This window comes from Cetorhinus maximus, chromosome 24 (assembly GCF_964194155.1).
Source record: "Cetorhinus maximus chromosome 24, sCetMax3.hap1.1, whole genome shotgun sequence".
Taxonomy (NCBI): Eukaryota; Metazoa; Chordata; class Chondrichthyes; order Lamniformes; family Cetorhinidae; genus Cetorhinus; species Cetorhinus maximus.
Window position 1 is genome coordinate 39,154,590 of NC_135902.1, and position 12,863 is coordinate 39,167,452.

The 12,863-nt window shown below is 39.6% G+C and overlaps 3 protein-coding genes across 13 annotated transcripts in view; 2 read left to right on the forward strand and 1 right to left on the reverse strand.

Moving 5' to 3' along the window:
• amz2 (archaelysin family metallopeptidase 2) overlaps positions 1–12,863 on the forward strand; it is a 111,051-nt gene that overhangs the window by 77,670 nt on the left and 20,518 nt on the right. The gene's annotated exons all lie outside the window — the stretch shown is intronic.
• arsg (arylsulfatase G) overlaps positions 1–12,863 on the forward strand; it is a 200,014-nt gene that overhangs the window by 33,581 nt on the left and 153,570 nt on the right. The window lies entirely within an intron of this gene.
• LOC144699805 (monocarboxylate transporter 7-like) overlaps positions 1–12,863 on the reverse strand; it is a 46,078-nt gene that overhangs the window by 5,923 nt on the left and 27,292 nt on the right. For 8 of the 9 annotated variants that reach the window (XM_078571061.1, XM_078571070.1, XM_078571066.1 and 5 more), the window contains 3 exons: positions 10,734–10,877; positions 4,149–4,277; positions 618–1,433 (listed from right to left, as the gene is read on the reverse strand). In XM_078571061.1, coding sequence (XP_078427187.1) covers positions 618–1,433; positions 4,149–4,277; positions 10,734–10,877 — 1,089 coding nt within the window. The remainder of the gene's footprint in view (positions 1–617; positions 1,434–4,148; positions 4,278–10,733; positions 10,878–12,863) is intronic. The other variant, XM_078571063.1, reaches the window with a different exon arrangement.

Genomic DNA, 12,863 nt, shown 5'->3' on the forward strand with positions numbered 1-12,863 from the left:
TTGTGGGAATATCGAAGAAAGTAGCCGAGGAGAAATTGAAATGGTATGGTCATCTGTTGCGGAGAGAGGAAATGTGGTGAGGCAAGTGTTGGAGATAGGATTGGCAGGAAGAAGGTCTTCCTCTTGAAGGTCTGTCCGATAAATGCGGTGGCAAGAGACAAACGCAATGGGATTGGAAGAGGAAATAGTGACTGACGGGAGGAGATGGAGAAGGGAATCTGAAAGAAGAAAAGTTGATATCTCCTATTGATAGTTAAAACTTTTTAAAACAACATTAATTTGATGACAGTGGAACTGTAAATTTACCTTCTTGTCCAATGTGGACTTAATGTGTTTTGTTGATTTTCTTGCAGAATATGTTAGTTTTTTTGCATAGCGTATATTCTGAATTTTTAACCATTCTGCCTTTTTGAGCAGCTGCTTAAGTCTAAGGACACAGCTTTTTCCCAAAAGTATACTATAATGGAGAAATACATACTGTAATGCCAGATGGTTATTTTTGTATCAAATTAAATACATTCTAGTCCAGTCTCATTTCACTTTCACTGCAATCTCTACCCTGCTAGAATGTAAATTTGAGGCTTGACTCAGCGATAATTAATTAAAAATAAAAATACCTCCAAGAGGTGGCCCAGCAAGTCCTGAAATGCTCTGTACAAAGGTGTAAATTCCGACAGCAGATGACATCTTCTCAACTCCAACTACATCATCTTCTGCCAACATTGGAATGTGAACGCTAGCCACACTGCCAAACATGAACCCATACAGCATGCTGCATGTGATAAGGCTCCAGAATCCACTGGTGAATGGAAAGCACAACAACACTATACTCAGTAGGCTTGTACAGATCAGTTCAATGTAAATCTTCTGTATGGGCTGTTTGTTTAGGACACAGCCAGCTGATAACCTACCAAACACCTCCATAATTGCCATTGCAGATAGCATGTATGCTGCCCACTCATCAACACCCAGGCTAATGCTGAGGGGAATCACATAGAGGTGAGGTGCAAAGAAGCCCAAAGTGGCAAATAGTCCAAAAAGAGTATAAAAGATGAAGCTTTTGTCTTTTAGAATTGAAAAGTCAAGCAACTTTGGTTGATGCTGTGGTTTTGGCTTCCTATCTGGAAGCATTTGAAAATTTTCTTTGTGAATATTATTTGTTGTACATTTTTTACTATGTTCCAAGTGATCACATGAGGTAGATAAAGATTCCACTCCCGAGTCCACAGACTCTATAGAGATGCATGTTTCCTCGTTCTCCAGCATATACTTGGTTTCCATGGCCCTATCCACTGGTTCCACTGTTTTTTCCTCAGTTTTTCTGATAACAATTGGCCGAAGTAGTGCTCCACACACAATGATGTTTAGCTGCAGTGCACCTATGACTAGGAGACAATTTTTCCACCCAAGATGGTTCTTCATTAATGTAAAAGCTAAAATAGAGAAAAAAACATTGCATTACTGGATTACATTTCTTATTCTATGTATGCACCTGATCATAGGAACTGAGAGCTGCTCAGTAATATCATGGCTGATCTGCATCTTAACACTATTTACCCATCTTGATTCCACATCCCTAAGTATCCCTACCTTACAAAACTCCATCAATCTTAGTTTTGAAATTTTCAATTAACCCAGTCTCAACAGCATTTTGGGACAAAACGGACAAAAATTGCATTTAAATAGCGCCTTTAGCATTGTCTAATAACTCTCCTATGCTGTGATATTTTGCCGAAACTGACACCAAGCCATTTAAGGATATTTTAGGACAGATGGCCAAAAACTTGGTTCAAGGGGTAGGCTTTAAGGAGCATCTTAGGAAAGGTAGAGAAGTTTCTGGAGGGAATTTCACACAAAGCACAATCACCAATAGAGGAGTGAAGGAAATTGGGGATGCACAAAAGAATAGAATTGGAGGAACAGAGTTTGTGCAGGGTCGTGGGGACAGTGGAGGTCACAGAGTTATCGTGGGGCAAAGCCATGAAGGGATTTGAACACAAGGATGAGAGTTTTAACTTTGAGGCGATGCTGGACAGAAAGCTGGGGTTGGTCAGAAATACGGGTGATGTATGTAGAAATGGCTCTTGGTGTGAGCCAGCATATGGGCAGCAGAACTTTGTACAGCTGAAATTTACAGAGGGTGGCCATGAGAGCTTTGGTATAATAAAGTCTGGCGATAATAAAAACATGGATGAAGGGTTCAGCAGCAGATGCTGAATCCTTAGTGAAGGAGTGCTTCCTGACACCACTCTTAAGCAGCCTACCTGTAATTTTAAGATTTTGCACCCTTTTTCTGGACTCTGTCCATCTACCTTATCAAATCCTTTAATAATCTTAAACATTTCAATGAGATCCCATCCCTTAATCTTCTGTACAAGGTAATACAAGCTTAGCCTATGTAATCGTTCCTCATAATTTAATCCTTTTAGATAAATTCATAATTTTGGTGAATCTGCACTATAACTCCTTCAACACCAATATATCCTTGCTGAAGTGCTTATCAAGAACTGAACACACTGCTCCAGATGCAAGCTAACCAGACTTCCACCCCACTGGAGTTAAAGACAAACCTTCTAATAGGCAGTTTTTAAGTCTATCCATTAGGTTTTAATGATCCCTGTAGGTTCCCTACTTTGCGCCATTTAACAAATACTCTGATCTCTTTTTCTTAGGTCCAAGTGGATGACCTCACACTTCCCTATAGTGAACTCCATCTGCCACAGATTTACCTATTCAATCAATGTTGCATTGTGACCTTCTGCTTGAATCTGCACTACTTGCAGCGCTACCCAAATTAAGTGTTGTTAGCAAACTTTGATTATGTCTCTTTATTCCTTCATCTAAGTCACTTATAAATATAGTGAAAAGCTGAGGCTCCACTACAAATCTCTGGGGGCATTACTATTCACCTCCTGCCAGTTAAGATGTATACCCATTATCCCAGCTCTCTGTCTCCTACTCCCAAACTAATTCCCTACTCCCAAACTAATTCCCTACTCCCAAACTAATTCCCTACTCATGTTAATAAGTTGCCTTCAATTCCATGTGCTTCTATTTTTACCAAGTTTCTTGTATGGAACTTCTTCTGCTTTCTGGAATTTCCCAACTTTGCAACAATTAACAAATACTCTGATCTACATGACTGCTGGTGGAATTTAAATGCAATATAAATCTAGTCTCAGTAATAGCGACCATGAAACGATCAGTGATTGTTGTAAATATCCATCTGGTTCACTAATGTTATAAATATCCATCTGGTTCACTAATGTCTTGTAGGGAAGGAAATCTTGCTATCCTTACCTGGTCTGGCCTATATGTGACTCCAGACCCACAGCAATGTGGCTGACTCTTAACTGCCCTCTAAAATGGCCTAGCAAGCTACTCGTTCAAGGCCAATTAGGGATGGAAAGCAAATGCTGACTTTGCCAGCAACGCCCATATCCCATGAAAGAATTTTTTAAAATGAGCAACATCAATGGCAACTACGTTTCTGATCTCTGAAAAAAATTCAACTAGGTTTAACAGACATTACTTACCTGTTGCAAATCAATGGTGGCTCTCAAATCAATTCACATTTGTCCAAGTACTTAGTTGCCCTGTTCCTGACGATAGATTCTTTACTTGTATAAATTCCTGACCTCTCTCTCTCACCCTTCTTAAGCCCAAGGGACAGTTCCTAAATTGTGTATGTTTTGGAAGACCAAGACTAAAGTATCTGCAATTAATTCATCAACCTTTTTAAATAACTTTTAAATTATTCCATGAGGGGAGTTTGTCATCTTTAATTGTTTTTCGTATACACTTGGTATTGACTCCTGTTCAACAGGAGATCAACAAGTACCAGTAAATAACACAGTTTCAGAAGAATGTAAATCTAATCCAATTGTAAATCCATACAAAGGTTTGAAATGTAGCTTGGTAAGTTACTTGTCAATATGTAGAAATGGTGGTGGTAGTACCAGTAGTAATGCATCTGGTCCAGAAACAATTGTGATTTAAGTACAAATAGTCTTGATCTTCGCAAGTTACATCAGTGCAATAAATACTCGGCAAGAAGCTCTCAGTGCACTTTTTAGCCAACAATTCTTTGAATTTTCTGCCACCCTGACCCACATCAGTTTGAGAGCTATGTCAGTTTTGACACTTACCAGGTGCAAAAACAAAGATAGCAAAACATTCTCCTGTGGATGCCACAGCCATGACAAGAGAGCGATATTTATCAAAGTACTGGGAGAGGATTGTGACTGTGGGAAGGAAGCTGAGACAGAAACCTACTCCTGTTTTAGAAAAGAAACAAATTCATCAATAAATTAAGCAATTCAGAATTTAATTAAGAATGCAACTGTGAAACTTAATTTCAGTGTACTGTATATTAACAAAGTACGTATTAAGTAGTTTTGAGAACTGCTCCCTATTCAAGTTGTTATGATCCTGTTAGAGACTATTAATGTTTAAAGAGAAATCAGAACACCCAGTATTTAACCATTGAACTACAACACTAGATTTCACATTTTTAAACAAAAACAAACTTTATCGTATACAAATTAAACCAAACAAGCGCTATTTACACTCTAGTTTGTAACTAGGTAGGTTATGCACTCAGTTTTACTTCTTATTTCCCCAAAGAATTCTCCTATACATTATGATCTCTTAAAAATTACTTACTTCTGTATGGACCACCCAAAGGTATATCACAGTCCACCAAAATTCACCTTAATTCTCTTCAGTGTTCCAGCTATTTTCCAAGGTAAGACTTTAATTTAATACCTCTCAACTATGGATGCTTCAGTCCCTTGCTCTGGTTACCTTCTCAATGCTTCCAAGTTAATTCTGCTGATTGCTTTCTTTGCCATAAGTCTCTGAGAACCACTGTAGATTTTCCCTCTAGCAATCTTCCAGCTCTTCTCCCCTCATGGAACCCAAATGAAGAATAAGCCCCACTTGCATTCCATGCAGTGACGCTGAAGTTAATATTTTCTCTGCTTAACTGTAGGCCTGTCTTTCACTTCCTTTGGCTTTCTCCTGTCTGTGAGCTGCAAACTGCAAGAGCCCAGGCTGAAACTAGCGCGTTCTGAGCAAACACGGAGTTAAATTACACTAAAGAACGTCCCATCTCCCACAACTTATCTCCATGACAACGTGGCATGCTTTGGATGTCCTCAGAAATGTATACAAATTATTCTACCTTTAATGTTACTCTCTCATCCTGTAACCCAAATGAATAACTCATATTGCTAACGGATGTAATTGCCCCTTCTCCAGACTCTCTGGGCCCACGAATAAACCCCATGATTGTGAAGTTGCTTTCAGCTTTCTTTCATCTGGAAACTACACATGTAATATAAACCGAGGTTTTCCACCCACAGTGGTTGACAGGGCCTTCAACTGTGTCCGGCCCATCTCCGGCGCATCTGCCCTCACACCTTCTTCTTCCTCCCAGAAACATGATAGGGTCCCCCTTGTCCTCACTTATCACCCCACCAGCCTTCGCATTCAAAGGATCATCCTCCACCATTTCCGCCAACTCCAGCATGATGCCACCACCAAACACATCTTCCCTTCACCCCCCCCTCCGGCGGCATTCCGCAGGGATCGTTCCCTCCAGGACACCCTGGTCCACTCCTCCATCAACCCCTACACCTCAACCCCCTCCCACGGCACCTTCCCATGCAACCGCAGAAGGTGCAACACCTGCCCGTTCACTTCCCCTCTCCTCACCGTCCAAGGGCCCAAACACTCCTTTCAAGTGAAGCAGCATTTCACTTGCACTTCCCTCAATTTAGTCTACTGCATTCGTTGCTCCCAATGCAGTTTCCTCTACATTGGAGAGACCAAACGCAGACTGGGTGACCGCTTTGCATAACACCTTTGGTCTGTCCGCAAGCATTACTCAGACCTCCCTGTCGCTTGCCATTTCAACACTCCACCCTGCTCTCATGTCCACATGTCCATCCTTGGCTTGCTGCATTGTTCCAGTGAAGCTCAACGCAAACTGGAGGAACAGCACCTCATCTTCCTACTAGGCACTTTACAGCCTTCTGGACTGAATATTGAGTTCAACAATTTTAGATCATGAACTCTCTCCTCCATCCCCAACCCTTTCTGATTTTCCCCCTCTTTGTTTTTTCCAATAATTTATATAGATTTTTCTTTTCCCACCTATTTCCATTATTTTTAAATGTATTTCCATCCATTGTTTTATCTCTACCTTTTAGCCTATTTCGATTCCTTCACCCCACCAAGGCTATCTGTACCTTGCTTGTCCTGCTTTCTACCCTTAATTAGCACATTCCTTAGATAATATCACCACCTTCAACACCTCTTTGACCTTTTGTCTGTGACATCTTTTGGTTATCTCCACCTATCACTGGCCCTTTATCCAGCTCTACTTGTCCCACGCCCCTCCCCCCCTTAAACCAGCTAATATTTCACCTATCTTCTATTTTTACTTAGTTCTGTTGAAGGGTCATTCGGACTCGAAACGTTAACTGTGCTCCTCTCCGCAGATGCTGCCAGACCTGCTGAGTTTTTCCAGGTATTTTTGTTTTAGTTTTGGATTTCCAGCATCCGCAGTTTTTTGCTTTTTTTTTAATATAAATCTTTTACTGGTGAAGACCTTTCAGCCATCTCTAAGGCTTAAAAATGGATCATCCATTGTTCTAGTATTTACACCTCTCTTCCTGACCTTGTAAGATAAATACAGGTTAGCTTTTAAATGTAATTAACTTCAAATTTGTTTGAATGTCATTTACTTCATAGTTTCTTAACCAGATGCCCCATTTCTCTATAGTTAAAACTTTAATTCCTAAAACCGAAGATGTCATTACAGGCTAGCTCCTGAATAGCACTAAGACTTTTGTGCTGGCATAGACTTAAATAGCTGTCCTTGGATTTTTGGAAAGGCTTGTTTCGCACAATATCACCTGCCGCCAAGTTTCTGCTTTGTTAAAATAGCCCTTATAAATTATGGTACAGATGCAGCAACTCTATCCTCCATGGCCTTTCTACATGGGGAGACAGTGGAATAGTGGTAATGTTACTGAACTAGCAATCCAGAGGCCCAGGCTAATGCTCTGGGGACATGGGTTCAAATCACTTGGCAGCTGGTGGAATTTAAATTCAATTAATAAATCTGGAATATAAAACTAGTCTCAGTAATGGTGGCCATGAAACTATCATCGATTATTGTAAAAACCCATTTGGTTCCCAAATGTCCTTTAGGGAAGAAAATCTGATATCCTTACATGTGACTCCAGACCTACAGCAATGTGGTTGACTCTTAACTGTAAAATGGCCTAGCAAGCCACTCAGTTCAAGGGCAGTAAGGGATGGGTAACAAATGCTGGCCTTGCCAGTGATGCCCACATCCCATGAAAGAATAAAGAAAAAAAACATGTTGCTTCAGCATCACTTAATGGCAGGAATTTCATGAGCTCTGTTGAGTTGTACCAAACTATTTTTCAGAAGGAGGACAGATGTACCACTCTGTCTTCTAAAGGAGAATAATGGCCCAGATTTTCAGGTCTCTGGATTGTCGGAGACTGGATGTCCGACCCAAGTAGGGACCCTACGGAAGCCCCGGTGCACTGACTGCAGCTGGAATTGCCCAGGGAGGCTTGAACTTCCAATGGGCAATTCCCCTGCTCCCTGTGACCCCTGCAAATGTCTCCAACTCTGAGCTAAAGTCAGACAATTCTGTGGGACTTACCCGAATAGTTAGCCAGGAAATGCTAGACAAAAAAAACCCAAGTCTAACTTCTGGGTAACTGCAGAATTTACGCCCCCCCCACCACTACTCCCTCGACCTGACCACTACCACACCCCCCCACCCAACCCACCTACCACCCTACCCGCCTCCCATCCTATCCACTTACCCACCCTACTAATGTACCCATTACTTCATTCATCCATTCACCAACATCCGCACTGGACATTTAAACTTAACATGCAGCAGCTAATGCTGTAAAAAGAGGGTGTGTCTCGCCTTCCCTCCTGATGCAGCGCTCTGCATTTCTGGACAAGCTGGGCTCAGAAGACCCGGATAGAAATGCGGAACAGCATTTTAAGCAGAGCAGCAATCTGACAATGATTACCACTTCTCAGATGATCTGGGCCAATGAGAATGATGAATGAGCTTCAATTTCAGGAATTACTTCAAGACTAGTGGGAGGTTCTGGGCAGAGTGGCAAATAAACTCTCATTTAACAAATTTAATGCCAAGGTTTCCTTAACTGAGGGACTAGCTAGAGAAAAGCCTTGAAGTAAGCAAATATGCTGTAAATGACATTCTTAATATCCATGTATAAAGTCCAGCAGTAGCAGCCAGATCAGAGAGGCCACTGGAAAGTTCCAGTTCACACAGCTGTCTATTTATTTTTCAATTGCTGATAAAAACAATAAGTCGTCTCTAAAATGCAAAGTCCCAGTTTGTCTTAGAAGTCTAAAGAACAGCTTTACATACAGGGAAACTCCAAATGCACATCAGTTCTCATTAGGTGCATTGGATGAGGTATGTGTGGAGGAGGAAAAATATCTCCAAACTGATTTGGCTACAACACATTTGTAGCAAGAAATCAGGTCTGAACCATTGATAGTGGGAGCAATTGACAGTGGGAGGACAGGTTGATCTAATGCTACACAGATTCATGAAGCTGTCAGGATTTATTAGGCATTCCCCCAGATGATAATCACTTTATTAAGCTCAGCAGCATATCAGGTCCTCTTCAGCTAAGACAAGGAGGTGTCAGCTGTGGCTCAGTTCATAGCACCCTCGCCTTTGAATCAGAGGGTTGTGGGTTCATGTCCCACTCCCGGAAACCAAGAACTGTGATTGTACTCGAAAGAAAATAAAATCTTCATTGCCGTTGCATTCTCAGTCACCATTCATCTCCCATTACAGTACAAAGCTACAGTGGGAGTTATTGCCTAAGTTCGTTCATCTTCCTTTAACAAGTAAATGGCAGAAACAACAACAAAAAAATACTTCGCCCTTTGCTTTTTGAATTTCCTGTCTCCCTCTTTGTCAGAGGTCATGGTGGTTTGAGTTTATTTCCTTAGGATAATCTCACAATGGGTACACAAGGACCTTCAAGGGAAGCAAGAACTAAGGATGAACCCTGGTTAAAAAATGTTAAGTTGGTTAAATTTAAAGGAGACCTGAAGGAACTATGCTTTCAAGGAGGCAGAAGAAACAATAATTTCTTTGCCTTTTTGAAGGGCACCGTGGAAAATCGGGAAATTGATCTAGCCTTGAATAGTGAGTGTTCAATCTGAAACAAATTTTTGAATATAGAATACAATCATAGCAAAACATTGAAGTCAAATGCTGGCCGCAAGTTAATGATACGGAGAAGGAACAGAGAGAATACAGAGCCTCAGGGTGTTTTTGACTTAATAGAAGAGGATGAGTTACCAACTGCAACATTATTAATGGAAACTACGTAGTTTTAGCTTTGGTAGTACCCCACAGGATGGTAGTATGTTTACAAGTGCACAGTCCCAGACCTTGGCAAAGGAGGTAAATGACAAATGAATCGGCAAAGTTTTCAAAACTAAAGTTTATAGAAGATGCAGGCAAGATCACTTATGTGACGACCATGCAAGAAATAACTGCAATCACTGATTAAGCCAGAATTTAAGATGATGGAAAATCTGAGAACAAAGAGCAACTTTTGTAGAAAGTATTGAGAGTAGGACAATAGATGGAAAGAGAGGAGAATATACCTCTCTTAGGGAAGTGAACTAGAGCAAGTTTCCAAGCAGGACAATGGGTATATTCAAGTGAACCATTTCAAGCACTGATCTCCTGCATGTCCTCTTGTGTTCTATTAAGTAATAATGATCTACTCAGTGCTTGACATAGAATGCTTAAGTGTTAATTTTTTCTGCAGTTGCAATACCTCCATTTTCACTTGCAGGAAATCTGGGTGCCAGAATTTCTTCCCAGTAATTCATGGTACAATAAGCCTAATCAAAGTAATTTTGACTGCTTGTATTCTTATAGTAAACAATGATAAGTCAACCCTCAAGATGACTACAGTACTAGTTGAGCAGCTTTCTTTCTTTCTTAGCAAGTTCTAAAATACAGGATTTGCTGCTCTATAAATGCTAATATTGCATGATTAATGCTGACCTATATTATGAAAACAGAATAAGAAAGCAGCACTATGGCACTGCAGTGCCCTTTGGTACAGCTGTGAGAGTTTTCAAACTTGTGCGCTATTTTTCCCTCCCACATAGCATGATAAAGATCAGAAATTCCCCATGGGGAACTTCTGGGCAAGGGACAGGGAGGGGATGATGGGTGGGAGAAACACATCACATGAAGATTGGGAATTCCTCTCTGGGTAGAGTTGATGTTGTTCAGCTTCTGTCAGCTGGTTCAAAGTTGGAATTGGTAAAGGTCTGAGTGTAAGTTAGCTACCCATCTTCTCGATCAGAAAAGGATGCATTTATGGGGGAAATGTAACTAAGAAAAATGTGAAAAATAATGAAACAAACCAGAGTTAAATGATAAATAATTATAGTATTCTCCAATTTAGGTGGCATTTTCAGTATCTTTCTAGTTGTAGAATACTTGGCACCAAATGTTTCAATCTGTTTTGGAATTGTTATAACAGAAAATTCATACATTTTGAAACTAAATTAAGAATATAAAGTGTTTCAAAGGTTTTTTGTCTGCTCCAATCCTTTGAAACATCTATTTGAATTGAGCAGTAAGGAAAAGCAATTACCTGAGACTAATCCAATGGCAATGTACATTTCTACAATTGCCTGTGCAAACGATGCTGCCATCATTCCTATACTAACGAGCAATCCACCCAGCATCACTACTGGGCGGTAACCAAAGTGGTTACTTAGTATTGTGGAAAGTGGTGCTGTAAAGAAAGAAAAACAATGTTAGCACAAATATAGATAGTACTGCTTAACCGCAGTTTGGATAATTATTTAATAGTTCAAGCTCCCAAGCTCTCATTATTTTGAATGTAAGTATGACTTTAGATTATGTCTGTTTGCATAAACTGACTAATGTGCTGAAGTTTATAATGTTTCATGTTCCTGACCAGTTATTTGTTTGGACCTTCCTTGTACTTGCCATTCTGTGTGATAATAGAATGGTTTGAGACTGGAAGATGAACTATTATATGCAAGCATCTTTCCTGCACAATTCATTTGCAAGTGTTATGTTGCAAATAAGGAAGACCTAACCAAAAATGAAAAGTACAAGCCATTAGAAAGGGAATAAGCTACAGGAAGAAAATGCAAGAGAATTCAGCATCTCTTAGCTACAAGTTTCAAAGATTAACAAGGAACAACAGTGAGTAAATTTTTAAAAAAGAAAATGGGTGTTGGAGAAAATCCAAATGTCATACAGAAGAGAAAGAGGAGACAAAATGGAGAAATGCCCTCCATGGAAGTGTTGTCACTAGGATTTTAATAAAGTACAATTGTTTTTGTCCCCTTGAACTGAAAATCAACTGTCAGTACAAATAGATTACATGTTTTCTATTACCAATTTGGGTTATGTTTGGAGTGAGCACTTTTTAAGCTATATTACACTAAGATAATATATATTGGTGGCTACAGGTGGATGGTAACTCTCAGAGCAATTTGAGTTGAATTACAGGTATTACATGAGAAGTGTACCAGGATAACAAAAGCGTATTACTTTAAGTACAATTAGCGTAATGATATAAATCACTATTAAGCCTAGTGATAACACCAGTACTGTTTGGCAAGGACTTCAGTAAATGATCCAATTGCTAAGAAACCTTGGGTCAATAATTATGCAAAAGCAACAGTACAGTACAAAAGATGTCTGCAGTGGAAAAGGATGGAGACAGATTAAGTTGCAGATACTTAGCATAAGATCATATTTCATGAAGAGTAGAAAGATTATCATTCCAATATAACTGGATTATTTTACCTAGCAATCCCTGTTACAGTCTATGCAAACCACACATCTAGTTTTTTTTAAAAAAGAGAACACTAATGAATAAAAACCAAAAGAATCACAAATTAAAATATTTTAAAAAAGACTTGCTTCCATTCCCACTGTATCAGTTGTGGTAGTGAAAGAATGGCTGCTTTTCCAGGTAATAAAATCAGAAAAGATAATGTCACAATCTTGTGCCGGAGACAGACTGATACTGATCTGCATCTCCATCCTAATATCAACTGTAATTTCAGAGCATCTTGATGTATTGTCTAAAAATGTAAAACTATATAGAAAATGGACTTTCCTATAAAAATAATTGGAGGAAGATATAGGGACACATAATACAGATACAAAACAGTTTAATTGCTGAATTGCCTGCATTCAATAAAATTATTGGTTAATAGTCCCTCAACAACCATTAAGACCCATTTCAAGAAATCTGTGTTCACTGTCATCAGTGATGAATGACTTGTCGGCACATCTGTGGAATAGAACTTGTTGCTTTCACTTCCAGTTGGACTGACAGCTGTAACGTTTAAATCATATTTTAAGATGGATCCAGATCTATCTTGTTTTGACGGAGTGATCATTAAGTTTTCCAATGAAATTATTAAAACTAAAAAAGGGGATTGAGAGGTCCTAGAATAATTTCTAGTTCATACATGACAATGCTGCGAGAGCAACACAAGCAATTATGAAGTGGTGAAGTGGCAGATTCTGTTCACCCACTCTGCTGTGTTATTGATCTCATGCCATTTGGGAAGTGCCCAAGTGCTTCCCCACACAGTTGGAACACACAATGAAATACCATGCTGCAGTTACTAGTAAAGATTAAGGCCTGGTAAGTTTGCATTGTACAGTGATGTTTGTGGTTGTACAATAAAGCAATTTCCTTTTTATTTGTACATAGTACTATGAAATTTGT